We start from the raw sequence: 18,066 nt of genomic DNA on the forward strand, positions 1-18,066 counted from the left end.
AACAGGGATGTGCTAAAGCTATACTGCACTACTTTGATTTGCTACTGCCAAGTATAAAATTAGGAAAGCACCAGTATTCTGTCACCTAAATAGAACAGGAGTTGAAGAACTCCACTTTCAGAGCTTTAGCCCCTAAAACCACCCCTAACAACATCTGTGCAAATACTTCTACCGCTATGTTTCATTTTTGTTAACACTTCCTGTCTTCTTCCCTGTCTTTAACAGAAGGTAGACCCGGAAGTGGACTGTTTTCTACAGGATCTGAGACAAAGGGTGAAGATTGGAGTAGTGGGAGGCTCTGATTATGGAAAGATTGCTGAACAGCTCGGAGAGGGCGATGAGGGTAATTCAGTATATTTTGACTATGGGGGCAGGTATTGAGATGACAACAAAGCACAAGCTCACCAAGCTCTTCATTTTTTTCAAATGTATCTAGAGAGTCAAGATATTTCCACCCATAATTCACATTATAAATATTTATTGGTAGTGGTTTGTGTCTACCATACAAAAGTACGTACTCCATCCCACCCTCTGGAGGGCTTTCCAACAAGGGCTCAAAAACGTTTTAACAAAATAATATTAGCTGTGGCCACACCGTGGTTAGTTACATCAGTTCCACCAATGAGCTAGGTTAGGACCAAAATCCAAGACAATCATTTAATGGATAAATTATTAGCAATGGTTTACAACACACTTCATTCGAAAAGATATGGACACTATGGCAAGACTATATTTACTTGTTCTAGTTATGAATGTCCTTTTTTTTTTTTTTTTTATTTTATAATCTTTATTTTGGTGTGCACAAAAATAACAATACGCCTTTGTGAGCCACAACAGCGTCTTCATGGTGCATCAATGAACATTTGCATTACATGTTGTGGCAGTCGAATGTCAGGCACATTTTTTGTTGTTGAAGATAACAAAATTGCAACGGTTTAGGTTCATGGGTAGCTTAAACATTTGATAGTTCAGTGCAATTTTAAAGTATAAACACGTTTAGCTCTGTAGCTTAAAATGAGTGTCATAGCTTCAGTTTCTCGACATTGGTAAAGGTATGTTTAACTATACTTAAGAGAGGGACATGCATATTAAATAGCCATAACATACAGTAGGTGAAGCCACAGGTATACATTTCAAGTTCTGTTATAATAATGCTCGAATAGAGCAATGCAGATCTACTTGTTTCTCCTGCGCTATGCTAGGTGTCAATGTTGCCTGCATATGCTGGGCTATAGAACCCTTCTGTGTGGGTGTTGGGTCGCTATCTAGTTGGGCGGTTGCTCAGGTATATGCGGTTATATGGGACCATAAGTATAATGCATGCTTCTAAGATAATAGTACCAGAAAGGAAAAGTACCACAGGATTTGCCAGGCAGTGAGGTTAGACAGCATAAAATAAGTAGGTGATAGGCTATCTGGGAGCATGACTGGCATGAATTGTAAGACAGTATACCGTTTTACAAAAGTATTATGAGAATGCTAAGACGTCAGACAGTTAAAGACCATTAAACAAATAAAGACGGACAGGCATTAAAGATTACTGTAAAGTTCTCTTGTTGTTATAAGATCAGGGAACACTTTGTTCTGTCGCCGTAGATAGAGTAGATAAAGTCCTCTGTTGTCTGTGCTTAGACATAGCCACAGTCTAGGTGAGGTCAATAAGCGTCCCAGAGGGACCCGGGGTAGGTGTTGGGCTCTTGTTGCCTGTTTAAGGTAGTCAGCTAGCCGGTTCCGGATCTTCAGCGTCTGTAGTCCGGTCGCAGGGATCCACTGTGCCCCCTGTGGTTGCTTGGTTCGACCTGGGTGGTTGCTGACTGTTTGGTACGGTATTGGCTCTCCAGTCTTTGCTCTAGTGCATGGTTCCCTCTCGTGCGTTTATCTGTAAGCGCAAGATAGTTCCCTCAGTGCTCTCTGCGGTCGGGGTGCGGCGTGGCAACATTCAGGTATATTAAATGCCCCCATTTGCAGTGTCCATAAGCTTTACTGCTCTGTAGTAGGCTGGTGGAATAATAGTAGGTGCTTTTCTCATTAGCTGCGTTGGATTCCTCACTTTTGAGCAAGCTTCAGCTCGGTCCCTCTGGCAGCTCATGCACATGGCGGCGGCCATCTTGTGGACTGGCGCACGGGGATGTTCCCCGCTAGAGCGGCTGATTGAGCCGAGGTTAGTGCCTCTGCAGACCGGGATACCCCCCCAGTCCAGACGGGGGGGGGGAGCGTGCCGCCGGTCAGGGGACCCGGGAGAGCGGCTGTCCCATCCCGGCTAAAGAACTAAAAAAAAAAATTGTATATACGCCACTACCTTAAACACACCCAAGTGTTGCATCTTATTTATTTGTATACTTAGCATTGCAATTAATGGCTCACGTCTCCCAGGATTTTCCAATCTTGATATGCACAACATATACATAAAAAAATCACCAAGTTCAGTGATTTCTGAAATATCACGACACACCCTACTTGTATTGTCCCAGGGACTCTAAGTGGATTTAAAATAACATTTAAGTGCAATAAAAAAATGAAAACCTAGTGTATCAGTGATATACCTATTTTACGAATTTCATTTTGTTTTTATTGTTTTATTTGCACTTTAATGTGATTTCCAACCCACTGGGAGCCCCCTGAGGAAGTCTGCTGGGACGAAACGCATAGTGTGTGAGTGGTGGTTTGGAAACGATTGGACCAGGTGAAGTTTTATGTGAATAATTTTAATTGTTACATGCAAATAAATGCATTTTTCATATGGTATAGAATGTTCTGCACAATCTTATTTTTGTATTTAATTTTTATTATCATGAAATATCAAGGCTAATGCTGACCGCCCCTTAGGATTATACTTCATACCGAAAGCCTTGAATCTATTATATGTGGTTTTCTGTTCCTCTATTGTAGGTTGGCTGTGTCTCTATAGTTGTATGTAATTTAGTGGTTTGTTTCTGCACTACAGTGGAATTATCTCTTTTCCAAATCCTTACCCCGCTATTCAGGCCAAATGACATCGGTTGTAGAGCTATACTCAATAACAATTCCTAGGATTACTTATTTAGTGTTTTTAAAGGTCTAACAGATTTGTCAGAGCTGAAAGTGTTTGAAATTACAGTTCACGATAATGCATTTCTCTGCCTATTAGTTTATTTTCTATTGTATGATCATATGTGTTTGTGAAGTATTTTAGCGTATTCGTCTGTGCTTCAGAGGTTGCCGTTTCAGTAGGTACATTTTAAAAGCATTATTGCAGTCCATAAATATTGCTTTTACATTTGCCATTATTCTGTCCTTGGTTGTTATGTTTTGCTACTACAGCCCCTTTTATATAGCTATAATACTACTCATATTTAGTCTCCCCCATCAGTTCTCTGACATTTAGCAATTAAATAACTGGCCACACTTGCCCTAGTTTGACTCACACTGCCTCACTACATGAAATAATTTAACTTCCCTTCTTGCACAGTATGTTTTTAATTTAGATTTTTTGTATTTATTTTTTCTCCTGTTCTTTTTAATTTCCTGCTAGAGCCCACTTTGGCCTTGTTTAATTAACATAACATTTAAAGTAAACACACTCTGCTGCAAAAATGAAATCTTCCCCTCCCCCCCTCTATTTTTCATGGAGGCTGTGTGAGTCCCTGCCACTAGAGATGGGGCTAGGGACGCATATAAAAGGTTCTTTAAGGTTATTTAACTCCTAAGCAGGAGAGAAATGAGCAGTGTGACAGCAAGTGCATGGCCTACACCAAAACTGCTTAATGAAGCTAACATTATTTTGGTGCGTAGGGTATTCCAATAATTCTGCTTCAGATAGCCGAAACTTTAAACCGAACAAGTATTAATGCCTACTCTACTTTTTACTGTTTACTATCCAGGTCAGCATTAGTTTCACTATCTTGGCATGGAAAGCTAAGGACATAGCTATTGTAGTCTATAGTTTCTGAAACCTAGCAATGACCCTAATGTTCCGTATCACTTTTTTCATTTGAAGTGGTCCAGAAGTTTGATTACATATTTGCTGAGAATGGAACAGTTCAATATAAGGATGGACAACTCATTACCAGACAGGTAAGCCCAACACCTTTCTGTAATTTGAATAACTTGCAATTAAATATGTACTCAGGCATACGTCACTAATATAACAGGTTAGGCTGCAGTCCACGCTGTAAAACAAATCTCAGGTTGTTTTTTTTGTTTCTTCCATTTGTTAGTGTATATAAAATCCATAAAACATGCTTACGCCATCATTCATTGTGTGTATATTGAGTGTGCAATAGCGATAGATAGATTTAGAAAAAAAAAAAGTAAAAATAATGAATAAAGAAATTCTACTAACATAGGGATTGCTTATCTGAAAACAGTAAAGAGAGTTGAGATTCAGCAACTAAGTATAATTATAAAGTGCTGTAATAGCAAAGTGCTGTAAAGCAAGGTATTAATGCACTGTTTTTTTTGTTTTTATTTAAATGTAAAATGACTTGGTGAATGTTAGTTCGGCAAATTTTAATTTGACCCTGTGTAACTTATTTTGGTGCTTTAAGTGCGCCTACTTGGGATTGCTCTCGTTTTACACAGTTATCTCCTGTTACGCACTCCTTAGAGCAAGGGGAAACCCTTGGTAGGGCCATATAAAATTAATATGTAGATACTTTCCACTCACTAGTTGGATTGTGGATGGCTCCTCCAATGACATCATATAGCCAGGACTTGAAAATGAGATAAATCTCAATGTATCCTTCCTGGTACAATATTGTGTATATAAATAAATCGTATCCTATCACTCCTTACACTGACCTCTTGAAACTTTTTTTAGGCCATCCAGAACCATCTTGGTGAAGAGCTGCTTCAAGAACTGATTAACTTTTGCCTCATGTACATTGCACTACTCAAACTCCCCAAAAAACGGTTAGTAACAATCTTATTTTATCCTAATAAGATTTTGCAAATCTCTGTAACATTTTATGCTGTCGTACAATAACTGTGTTTATCTTTTTAATTAGGCTGTATCTTTCGATAAAATTAACCTCAAATTATTTTTTCGGAGTCCTTTCTTTGCATGTGTTATTCCACGTATGATACTGAATGCCATACCTTTATAATTAAAGGGTTACCCCAAACACCATGACTACTTCTGTGATTTAAAAAAGTCATGGAGTCTGGCGTCCGTGCAGTGTTTCACTATGTAACACGCTTCACAAACTGAGCTTAACCCCTTATCTGCCAAAGGTGTAACTCCATCAATCAGGTGTCGTTAGCCAACCCGAAACAAGAGTTCCTGGCAGACTAATGTCAATTCTGTACATATTTCTGTTTTCTATTGACTTAGTGATCTGTTGGCACTCTCAGCCGCTGAATGGAGATGGGATCGGCATCTAGCTTCTGCAGCTCTGTAGAAGCCTTATGCCGTAAACCATCAGGAGAGGACACCCAGTGTAATATAACCACTACAGCAGACTGTAGTGCTTGTGATGGTTGGGGTAACCCTTTAATTGTGGTAATAGAAATGGCAAAAACCTGATCCCTTTTCTACTTGGGAGAAAATGGTTTATATATTTGACCATGTTTACTTTTTGCTTGATAATTGTTGACACTACAAGAGGGCATTGTTTGTCTACTGGATATTTAGTCCACGTTGCCTTTAATCTTTCTTTGTACTTCAAGGTTTGTAATATGTTAATGCAGTAGACAGTGATAAATAGAATGATTAATTGCTGCAGAAAAAATGACAATGTGATCAACTGAGAATTCATATGAAAAACAATATTCTTATTTATGAACTCCATGAGTAGCTTAAAGTTCTGTAATTAAAGAAAGAAATGAAGGTGAAATAAAATAAAGATAATTCACCACTGACAGTCAAAAAGTAACATTTATAGAAGTAAAAAATACTGTAAGTCGTTCATCTAAAAATTGTATTCTGTGTTCTCTTTTAGAGGGACCTTTATTGAATTTCGTAATGGGATGCTGAATATCTCGCCCATAGGGAGAAGCTGTACTCAAGAAGAAAGGCTTGAATTCTCAGAGTTAGATAAAGTATGTTAGAACATTGCTGTTCTGGGAGGCATATGCCTTTTAAATAGTCTACCATGAATTAATTGGACAACTTAATTCTAGATATTCATCATTGGCTCTTTTGCAATAAACAGAATTGTCTTGTAACATTACAATTCCATATATTATGCATTGACCACCATATTTACAATGGATTTCAGATTCCCTTTTTATACATTTTATTTTTACTGCGATGCATCAATATCTTATAACAGGGATAACATATTTATTCTAAACATCATCAAAGGACAATATGTATTAATACAGTATGGAACAATACCTTATTTTTTTGATGCCTCCTGCCATAAAATCATTCAGCTTAAACAAATAAAACACATAAACGGAGGGTACAATCTGCTATTATAACATGCCATACTAAATCTTTAGGTGAAAGGAAAAAAAAAGCGCCAAGACCTACCCTATTACTCACCTTTCTGAGGCATCTTCTCTACTCATAGAGCTAGGGCTACCTGCAGGATTTATATTGGCGGTGAATCGTCCTTCGTGGTTCGTAGACCATATTACATAATTTGTGCTCAGAACAGCCTCACCGAGGTCTAGCGCACTGCTAACCTGAACGGCACTATCAGTGCACATTCTCTTTTTACACACAATCTGCAAATTAAAGTGACCATAAATGAAAGAACCATAATTTACCTCCTGATATTTTGTGTGCTTTAGAAGGAGAGAATAAAAGAGAAGTTTGTGACAGCTCTAAAGAAAGAATTTGCTGGGAAAGGATTGCAGTTTACAAGAGGTGAACTCCCCCATAAAGGTTCTCTAATTCTAGTGTTGCCTTCTCGACAAATGTATATATGTTTTCGTGTGTCTGAAGCTTTTCCTAGCTGCCTTCTGTATTGTTTATATTCTTCGTGTATATATTTCTTTCCAGTGTCGTCCTCATGTTACTCATGTCACTGAACCTGTGTGATTCTATTTTACTCTCCACTCAAGTTACCATATGGTTTTTGTTGCTGTTATGCAATGTCCTGTTATTTATGTATTTTCACTCCTTTTTCTCAAAGTTTAATCCTCCTTGTCTACTCTGACCTGTCCTTCTATGTTTATCATTAATATACATCACATCAACTCCACCTCTTATCCCAGATCCAAACATCTTGCTTATAATTCCTTTTGCACCTCCTAGGTGGGATGATCAGTTTTGACATTTTCCCGGAAGGCTGGGACAAGCGGTACTGTCTTGATACTCTAGCTGAGGAGAAGTTTAATACCATTCACTTCTTTGGAAATGAAACTTCACCGGTGAGAACGAGTATTTCATATAAAAAGTCAAAAATAGAATTGATAAGAACAGGCAGAAACGCACTCAGGTCTCATAAATGTTTTGGCTAACTTTTGCCATTATAGAGAGAACCTACTGTGCTATTTAAAATATCGAATTGATCTCACCATCATGTGAGGTCCAGATCTGAAATGCTACAGGTCCTGTTCAATATTTTTTTACTTGAAATTTGAAGCATGCATATCCAGGGCTGCCATCAGAAATGTTGGTGTCTCTTACACAGCTCAAGGCCTGGGACCCCAGGGAACACCCCCAGGTCAACCCACACAAATAAGTAAAGTAGATGCAGTGTGTGTATAGTGGATGCAGAAAGTGTGTGCAGTAAACACTTGTATTTGTGTATAGTTGATACAGTATGTGTGTTGGATAGGGTTTTGTATTGAGGGGGTGGGAAGGAGGTGGCAGTTTTCTTTTTTTTTTTTATTATATGTAATGGGGGAGGGGTGCTAGTTTTCCTGGTGGTCTGGTGCCAGAGCAGCTTGTATACTGAAGAGGGTCTCAGGAGACTCCATCTTCCTCCCCTGGCATGCTTTCAAGTGAAAACCAGACTCACTGGTGGTCTTTGGGAACTGTTTTCTAATGGGTTTGAAAAGTGGAGGGAGGAGGGAAATATTGTTTTATTTCTAAAAAGGCTGGCTATATTTTATTTTCACAGGGTGGAAATGATTATGAGATCTTCACTGACCCACGTACAATAGGTCACACAGTAGCATCTCCTCAGGACACTGTACGAAGATGTAGAGAACTTTTCTTCCCAGAGAGAAACAATGAAATCTGAAATGGTTTCCAAGAACTCCATTTAGTGAATGTTGGACCACGGCTTGGCTCCTGAAAAGCCTCATCCTTATCAAAGTACTCCTATTTTTCTGTTAACCAAAAACTAGATGATATGACCATTAATGTAAGGAACTCAGGCCATTCTGTGACATGCGTTTTATCAAGAGAACTTTTTTTTTCTTTACATAGCTACATTATTGATGTTGAAATCATGTGGTTGGATATTACACGACAACTGAGGTGAAGACGCAGAGTGAAATCAAATAGCTTTTTAACTGACATTTTTGGTTCTCAACCTCTCCCACCCAAAAGAAAATTCTGAATTCTTGTGAGAACTGTTTACTTGAAATATTGTGAATTATTCTTCATATGCCATGAGGTCCAATGTTCTTTAGCTGTAGGTGTCTTCAAACATTAATGTTAGTGTTCTTTGTCATCGCAAAGTTCATTGGTCTAGGTGTGCTGTGAAATCACTATTCAGAATCAAGTATCTAACAGACTTAGTAGCTCATGTTATTTCAATGTGAACACATTTTTAAAATTATATAGATATATAACAAGCACAACCTGTAGGAGCTGTGCTAAACAAGAGGAACTTCTAGACTGGGGAATTATGTTTGAATACGCCAATGCAATATTTTATTATAATATATTCTGATTTATGGATAAATATTTTATGGAGCTATATATAGATGCAGTGAACACCCATTTACATGTACTCTTTGTAAATGGTTAAATGACCTCTTTATAACATTGGTGTGCATAAGAGCTGTCCCGAAGTGCACAATATATCATATCTTGGAGCAGGCCTCCAGTTAAAAACCACTGCATGTATTCATTCCTTTGAGTTGAGACATTCATACACCATGCCCATGATCATAAAAATTTGAAACTGATGGATGGTAAAGTGATCACTTTTTCGATTAATAGGTTTTGCTGAAATATGCACAGTGGGGGTTAGATATCTGTGTAAATTCAGTACATGCTGCTGTAGCGTTTGGATAGCGTGGCAAGAAAGAGGAGATTTTATTGGTACACACCAGACCCAATTCTAGCAGAGTATCATTGGAGTGCCACCGTATACTTTATCATTCCTGCTGAATATGCACATCCCCTTATTGCAAAAGTCTACCCTTTCTGCAGTGGACACTTCCAACATAAAATGCCATTTTACAAGGTACACAACGTAAGCTGGTTCCGTTATCACTAACTTACTCCAAAACAGTTCTGAACCGAAGCCGACCATCGTATTTAGGTTGGGAAGAAATCTGAGATTCACAGTATGAACAGGACACATTCGATAGAAACTACAGTGTGCTATTATGTCGACATGGACAAAAATCTCTACTTTGTTATCAGTGTTAAGGCCTATGCCATGTACACTTATTTTTTTTTTTTTTTTTTTTAATAGTGTAGAAAAAAAAATTAAATGGCTATACCTAAAAAGGTGTATATGCTTGTCTGTGTGACCTACCATAATTTTTTTTTAATACTAATAGTATGACTGCTTTAACTGTATTAAAAGGTTTGTGCATTCTTAATGCCATAATCATTATGGGAGAGGCTCAAGTTTAATACTTTGTTAGTTTATTGCCGTAACAAGATGTATAATGTGATCAGTAGAATGACAGACCATTTCCTACCAGAATATGGGCTCTAGTAAATGGCCACTCAAAGCATCAGTGTACCTGCAGGCCAACGTATAGTTGGTTATTCTGGTTAAAACTGCTGTCGCAAATGGGAGACTTGTTTGTGCTGCGGTTCATTACCTTAAATATCACCATTGCAAGTTTGCCACTTTCCAATAATTAGTTCTGTGTCAAGTCTGTATTATCATCCTAATTTTAATATGTCTGCATTAAGTGAACTAGGCTCAGTGCCCATTGGTCCCAGCTAGGATTGGCTTCTGTTATGTATGCAGGCAGGGTTTTTGTTTTTTTAAACACTGTGTGGTCTGTATCCATAGCCAGCGTTGGTGACAGCTTTCAGTCTTATAATCCAAAGTAGCAAGGATAAAAATAAAAAGTAAATCTGCAAAATTGGAATAGTCAAAGTTACTTTGAAAGTCATTTGGGGCTATGAATTCTGCCATCAGGAGTTTTGCCACTGGTTTTTCTAAGTAGTCATTTGATGGCATAGAAAGCACTACAGTTCCTTTGAATGCTTGTAGTTGGAATTTGGTATTACATGGACATTTTACTCTTTCAGCCTTAGTATTGTATTAATCTGACAAACATTAAGAAAATCGCACCCATAACAGTTCGACTCCAAGCATGGTACAATTGTGGTTCTGCAGAGGCAGTTCCATCACTTGGATAATAGAGCTACGACGCGTCCAACAATGATCTGGCCCTTGAACAGTGGACCACACTGGGGTATTTCAAACCCAATCAAGGGGACACATATTGCCAATGCTTCTAGAGTTTCATCCATACAACTTGGACTAGCCTACTATAAAATTGTACTATTCTGGCCATGAATTTGAAGTTTGAGAGCATATCCATGTTGCTGCCAGAAGCTATGGGCAATATATTGGGGCGGTTTGCTTCAGAAAGAAATGAATAATGTGAAACAATTTGGCTAGCCTGGCGTACATTCTCTTGCCTACACCAGAAAAGGCTGGTGTAGGTCTCTCTCTCTAAAGTCAGTGTGTGATGTATGGAGTAATCACACCAACAAGTCCACAAAAATAAAAAATAAAATTTGGGAGCAGATTGTCAGGATTTTAAACAATTACATTAGATATATACACACACTATAACAAAACAACTATGAAACGGTTTAGTTTTATTGCATTTTATTATTGCCAACACATAAACCATAAAGTAATTAGACAATCCTCAGGCTTTTACAGACATAATTAACATTTAATCCTTTTATAAAAAGAAGTTCTTATAAAAGGGGGAGGGGTGTACGTGAAAGAAAAGCTAAAATTACCAAATGTAACCCCTGTGGAGAGACTTTTTTGCTGTAGTGTACTTTTTTGCTTTATTTTAAACTTTAATCAGGGCGTCTCATTTTAGGAAATACCAGGAAAAAAAAGAAAAAGTGGAAGAATACAATTTGGAGAGTACATTTAATATAAAACACAAGCATTTGCATCATTTTACCATTGACAAGGTTACCATGACAAAAGCATTTAGGTGGATAAATCATTTCCCTACATTTTCTGCCACTTTATTGCAGTTTCAAGATGAAGGAGGAGGAAATACAAACCCACAATGGTATGAGTGGTGTGCTGTGTGCTAGAGACATCCTTTAATGGGACTTGAGAGAACAAAAACCCTGAAATATGGACAGGCCTTTTTCTTTTACCACTGCAGCTTACAAACAAAAAAAACAAAACAAAAAATGTGTTTACCACTGGTGGTGGTGTGTAAGTCGCTTTTAAAAAACACATTTAATTTGAGATATAATGGAATAAAAGTAGATCGAGTCCTTATTACCCTTGAAGATGTAAGGCATGAAGGTTGTTTCTTTTAGTTGAAGTTAGAAGAAAAAAAAAAATTTAAAAAAAACTACAACTAAAACTAAAAAGACATCACTTAAACCATTGTTTATTAATTTATTAATTAACAGTTTTAGTTTATAGGCACCTACCTCACAAGATGAAGTCTGTTGTAATAATGTATAGGTATCTGTGGACCCCGTCCTCACTTTATAAATTACATCATGTATAAAGCTGCTTTAAATACATATTCCTGTTCTATGTAATCATACCATACCAATTATACCATATATTGACAAGTTAAAATATTTCAGCTGTTATGACACCTCAGAAATGCTAGCGTATTAAAGTCTGACAGCATTGCTTTATGCACACGTGTATTATATATATATATATATATATATATATATATATATATATATATATATATATATATATATATATATATATATATATATATATATATATATATATATATATATATATATATATATATATATATATATATATATATCTCAAATTATTTCCTTGAGAGAACATGGCCTCTCTGGGCTGGTATGACAAAAGTTGGCTCTTAACTACACTGGTTGCCAGTTCCCCCTAGTGGTGGATATTTTTACAATCAAATCCTTTTCAAGCACACAATAGGCTTATACATTAATGTACTTATCTGTATCAGAATATGCAACCAAATTGATATTTTCCATCCTTCCTTTTGCTGTATGCCAGTAGGTCACACATCCTTAAGACCTGACTTAAAGGAACTAGATTAAAAAGTGATCGAATGTGTGGTGATTCAAATAGAAATATTTATATTAAACATCTTTGTTTTTCTATTAATATACAAGATGCAATGATCTATATATATATATATATATATATATATATATATATATATATATATATATAAATAATTTTTTTTTTTATTTTTTTATTTTTTTAAATTGGACTAACCTAATATTTCAAAGACAAGCTTTCAAGAGTTTTCCTCTCTTCCTCAGGTCTAAAGCAATACTGATCTATGTGATCTATCTGATCAGTATGGCTTCAGACCTGAGGAAGAGAGGAAAACTCTCGAAAGCTTGTCTTTGAAATATTAGGTTAGCCCAATAAAAAGGTATCATTGCATACTGCAATACTCTGGCATTTTTTCTTTTACTAAATAGACCCCAACATGCCATCAATCTTGCAGAATAAGTTTCAATGCCATTTTGGCAACAAAATGCGATCACATATTGTAGAAATGTAAGTTCTACGTTAAACATACATACAATTCGTTTCACCGCATTGAACCAGTTTGCTGCACTCTAATTGAACCTAGACATGTGTCCATGGTATACTCCTAGCTAGCTGGAGGAAAAATAAGCATCAGGCAAACGTTAAAAAGGAACACTCCAAACACCGGACCCGCACAACTTACCTGGGGTCTGACAGGTAGTAGTAGTAGTAGTACTAATCTCCTCTGCTGCTGGAAGATTCAGCATTAGGCTGAGCTCATTAGCTTATTGCTTATCACAGAGAAGCCAGCACAAGCTCCTTGCACAAACTTCTGGCTCTAGAAGAGATTGAGCCAGCACCTGATGGACCCCAAGTAACTTTTCAAGCCATCTGCAAACTGTTTGATGACTTGCCCTGGAAGGGAGACAGGACACTCCTGGCATAAACACTACAGCAGGGTGTAGTAGTTTAAGATGAATGCTTTAATATGTCTGCACTTTTTACTAGGAGTAATCTTTTAGACAGGGATCCTAATTGAACACAATATTTTCAACTTCTTTTTCAAATGTTAATTACATTGGTGAGCCTTCAACGATTGCAGAACACAAGTACCAAGTTCATTATGTAAAAGCCTCTTCCCAATAGGACAATATTAGCCATTGTCATGGGGAAGGCAGTGCTGCTAATGTAGCCAGTTTGCTGTGTAAAGTTGTGAAATAGAAATTTCATGTCTTAAACGAGGGGTTACCATCCACTGTGCTAGAAAGATGTGCAGAAAACCTTAAATGACGTTTGCATTGTGGGGGCAAAGAAGTGTGAACACCCCCTAGTGAAATGCCACTTTGAAAAAAAATAAAAAATATTTGGGTGCAAAAAAAAAAAATATATGACATTATTAGATCTCCATCAATTTGGCTAGGAATAAAATATGTGGTTTATTAAAACACTGCAAAATACCATTAAAAAAAAAAACCAACACAAATGTGTGCCTTCACACATACCCCGTTTTTTTTTTTTCACATCACAAGAAAATGAATGCAACGATAGCCTGAGCAGTCCAATTACAGTATGGGTGGTGTGTAAACCAAAACCAAACAAGAAATAGCGTATGAATATTAGAAGAGTAAAAATCATAGGTAAAATACATAATACGACAGAAGTAGTTAGAGAAGAAAATAAAAACGCTGTGCAATAAGTTATTTGGAACATAAATGTCTATAACCAGTGTTTAAAAGAAGCATCAGTGCTCTCAAAGTAGATGTAAAATAGGTGCATTTCAAGTCAAATAATTAAGTAAATAGATCATTTTAATTTGTGTACTTTATATACAATTTGGATTTTATAAATCATTATTTAAGCAGAATACCTCTAAACAATGTAAGATACAATCAAACTTCAAAATTTCCCTTAAACACATTGCACCTGCTAAATAAGAATGCTTTTATCAGACAGCTAGAAAGTGCGTTATACAATATCAGTTTATCCAGTGGCATGACACCATAAACTGTCTCTCATAAATGGCTCTATAACAAAAGGAACAATTAACATTGGGTTCAGTCTGTACTGTAAAAATCATACAAGTTGCATCTATTTAGTCCTCATGGGATGCTTCCTGCAAAACGTTTGCATAAAAATACATGTGGGAGGGATTGTTAAAAGGGACGCTATGCACCATATTCACAATATATTTCATATCAGCCCAGAATGTCCCCAAACTCTCCCCCCCCCCCCCAAAAAAAAAAAAAAACCTCCCGAAAAACAAACCCACAAAGCAGTTTCAAATACAATTCAATTAATAGAACTATAGAAGCCTACTAAACGATGGCAATTTGAACCCAATTCTCTAATTTACAAATTGATTCTTTGCACATACCAGTTAAGTAGCTACGTTTCCCCATCACCCTTTACTATTTCATTAATTTAGAAAACGATCACAAATACAAACACATCACCTACAAGATAGATTGCCCAAAGCGATACAACCATATTATCTTAATAATTGGGACATGTCAATGACCTCTGCTACAGTTTAATAATGTATATAACAAATTATACTATATATTTAATGCTAGTATTACAATTGTGCTTTTGAGCTCTGATCAAAAAGAGAAAACATCTCCAGCTTGATCGTTCTGAACAGAATAGTGTATATATTTACCATTCTCAAATGTACTTGCTATTTACAAAAAAAGCAAAATTACAGCGAGGACAAGTGCACACTCAAGAAAATTGTTAATATTAATTCTCATGAAAACGGTCACCTTTCAGCAAAATATAGGATCAGTGCCTAAGGCCTGGGATTGAAAATAGCCAAACGATCGAGAAACTCTGGGGAATCAACAGCGGAGGACATTTATCCCAGGGATATAGTTATGGGAGAGATTTTGGTTACAACATTGCTTTCCAAGCTGTATTTATGGAGAAAGAAAATATGGTTTATAATTCTTGGAAAGGTGCCTGATAGAGGGTGCATGAGAGATGCTCCAAAGTGTTATTCACTGTGGCAGAGCAGTCTGATAATTTGCCAACATGCACAAGCCTGGTCTATCATGAAACCCAGTATTCTAAAAACTCATCTACACAATAAAACAGTCATTCTGAATAGCCACCAGTCTCTGACTTTCCCCCCCAAAAAAAAAAAACTAAACAAACAGAATAATGCAAGCAATAGGGAAGATCAATGCAAATCATATTTAGAAGTAAAAAAAAAAAAAAAACACATTTCAATGAGAAATATAGAAAAAGGACCATGTGTGGCTATGACCATACTAGACCTAACATTTGGAAGAAGGTTGTACCCCTTAAAAAGCAAGTGATTGTCTTTGCCAGTGGTAGGAAACCTCCAGGACTCCAGATGCTTGGGACTATATGTCCCTTAATCCTCTTACTGAATGATGGCAAAGCATCAAGGGACATGTAGTCCACAACATACGGAGTGCCAAAGGTTGCCTATCCCTATGCAGTAGCAAAATACCACAAAATTGTAATCACCTCAACCAAAGCCATTTCGTGGCATTTAACCTCTTAAGGACCAAACTTCTGGAATAAAAGGGAATCGTGACATGTCACACATGGGGTTAATTGGTGCTGCTATGCAAACCATACACAGTCCTGAATTAGATTGCTCCCTTCTTATTACTTTTTCTAGACAATTATAAATGAGTGTTACAGATTTAGAATTAATGCTATGGTTCAGCCCTTAACAGCATTCTATTCTTTTTCAGTTTGATGTAAAAAGTATTTTCCAGATTCTGTATTTATAAATATATTCTTGCCTTTCCTGTAAAGTAACTCCCTGTAAAGTAAATTGTCCCTAATGTGTAATGCTCAGACTACTAAAAACATGCTGATCCACAGTCTTATCTAAAGACTGATAAATGTCAAAATACTGACATTTCACCTTTCTCCTAATATGGAACATGTAATACAAATTGCTCATTAGCTTTAGGGGTTTACATTTTAAGCAGGTTTTTAAATCTTGATCCATTGAAATAAAAAAAAAATACGCCTAAGGACAATACTCCTGTGGTTCCCTACCAGACAAACACAGGAAACATCCAGGATATGTAAAAAAGGTCACTTAAATTGGTATTTTACCAACTCCCCATGCTGATACAATCTGCGAACTGCAACACTGTATGGCACGTCTACATTTAGCGTTACACAAAGAAATAGAACTGGCTACAGTTGCCGAGCAACACTGCCATGACAAATGTAAATGGAACTCAATTTCTAAGAAAAGAATGAGCAGATCTGTGGCAGGGATTTAAATAACCTATCTGAGCTTATAACCTACAAAAGTTGCATTCCCACAAACCGTGTGGTGTAACAGTTGGTCGAGGGGTGACCATTAGAGGGTTGTTGAACATCAAACTAGGATTATTGGAGCAGAAACCATTTGAGAAATGAAGCATTTTTAGATACAGCAGAAAAAGAGGATCTTTATATTTAATCTACTATGCCGGGAAAACCTTACTATTGAATTGTCAGAGATTACTAACAGATTTCTAAGAATCAAAACATGTCTGAGAAACAAAGTGATACCAGCCTGAAGCATCAAGGTCTGAAAAAACAAACAATGCTCTTAAACTAAAACACAGAGTAAGAAGAAGAAAGAAACCTGCTAAGACATACAGCAGATCTGGCACATTCATGGTTAGAACTACAGGACACTTAAATCTTGTGGAGCAGTTTTAATTTAAATAAAAAAAACAAACAATATAAAGTTCCAAACATTATGAGAGCCTAGTATATGTCCAATTACCATTCACTCCAGCAAAGACCTGCAGCCCTCTACTTTAGACAGAGTACAGATTGTAAAACAAATGTGTTAAACTAATACTGGTAAATATTCATGATCTAGTTTTCCATTGAGGCATTCAGAGTAATAGCAAAAAACCACGTCCGTCACTGGGTTAGGAAAATGTAAATTGGTAAAAAGCCAGTGGCACAATAAAGTGTGCATTTACGAATATGCTGCAACATTGCCACATCTGTACAAAACTTCTTATTTCTCGTTAAATTCAGTGTTTCAGCCAAGACTACATTGATCCACATTAAAATTACAAAAATATTTAACTATGAAATTGTGCATCCATATTTGCTAGTCATTTGGCCTTAGGGATTAGTTTGGAGATGCAGAATGCATGTTCAGAAAAATGGTCTTAAAGAATTCTTGGATGCCTGTATATGATGATTCTGTGTGTGTACACTCTTCAGGCAGTTCTAAATATTGTGTCCGAATGCAGCTTCAAAGAATTTTGAATATTATATTATCCACCACCACTTAAGAATAAAGTTTTCTATCATCCAAAAAACCCACAAAAAAAACCCAAACAGAGCTTTAGGTAGTGTACATTTTGCTTAAAATAGTGCTCATCGACTCAAAGGAAAACGGCTTCCAAAAATCCTTAGTGCTACAGAGGTTATGAAGCTGGGATGGGATTCTAGGCAACAACAACAACAACAACAACAACAACAAGTCAAGAGCTATGGCTATTCATCAAAGGTGAATTGTTTTAAAATAACCAATAGCCAAATCCACAACATTTTCAGCACATAAAATAAAATAAAAAAAAGGACAGGAGAGAAGCCCATTCCCTCTGACAGTTCTGAAGAAGATTCTTATTCTAAATGGTAAATCTTTTCAAATAGAAATAACCAATAAAAAGCACCATTTGGGCATTGACCGTTAAAGAACAGATTCATCTCCTAGGATCGCCACTGCTGACTGGGAGTAGAACTGAAGGATTGATTGGGTGGTTACCACAAAATATAGGATTTC

General features: G+C 36.7%; 1 protein-coding gene across 1 annotated transcript in view; it reads left to right on the plus strand.

Moving 5' to 3' along the window:
• PMM1 (phosphomannomutase 1) overlaps window positions 1–9,501 on the plus strand; it is a 31,566-nt gene extending 22,065 nt beyond the window's left edge. Inside the window, exons 2-8 of the mRNA XM_063426365.1 lie at window positions 226–343; window positions 3,977–4,053; window positions 4,799–4,890; window positions 5,919–6,018; window positions 6,718–6,793; window positions 7,184–7,299; window positions 7,995–9,501. Of these exons, the coding sequence (XP_063282435.1) occupies window positions 226–343; window positions 3,977–4,053; window positions 4,799–4,890; window positions 5,919–6,018; window positions 6,718–6,793; window positions 7,184–7,299; window positions 7,995–8,117 (702 nt within the window). The 3' untranslated portion in view covers window positions 8,118–9,501. The remainder of the gene's footprint in view (window positions 1–225; window positions 344–3,976; window positions 4,054–4,798; window positions 4,891–5,918; window positions 6,019–6,717; window positions 6,794–7,183; window positions 7,300–7,994) is intronic.
• Window positions 9,502–18,066: the final 8,565 nt, after the last annotated feature.

This window comes from Pelobates fuscus, chromosome 7 (assembly GCF_036172605.1).
Source record: "Pelobates fuscus isolate aPelFus1 chromosome 7, aPelFus1.pri, whole genome shotgun sequence".
Classification (NCBI taxonomy): Eukaryota; Metazoa; Chordata; class Amphibia; order Anura; family Pelobatidae; genus Pelobates; species Pelobates fuscus.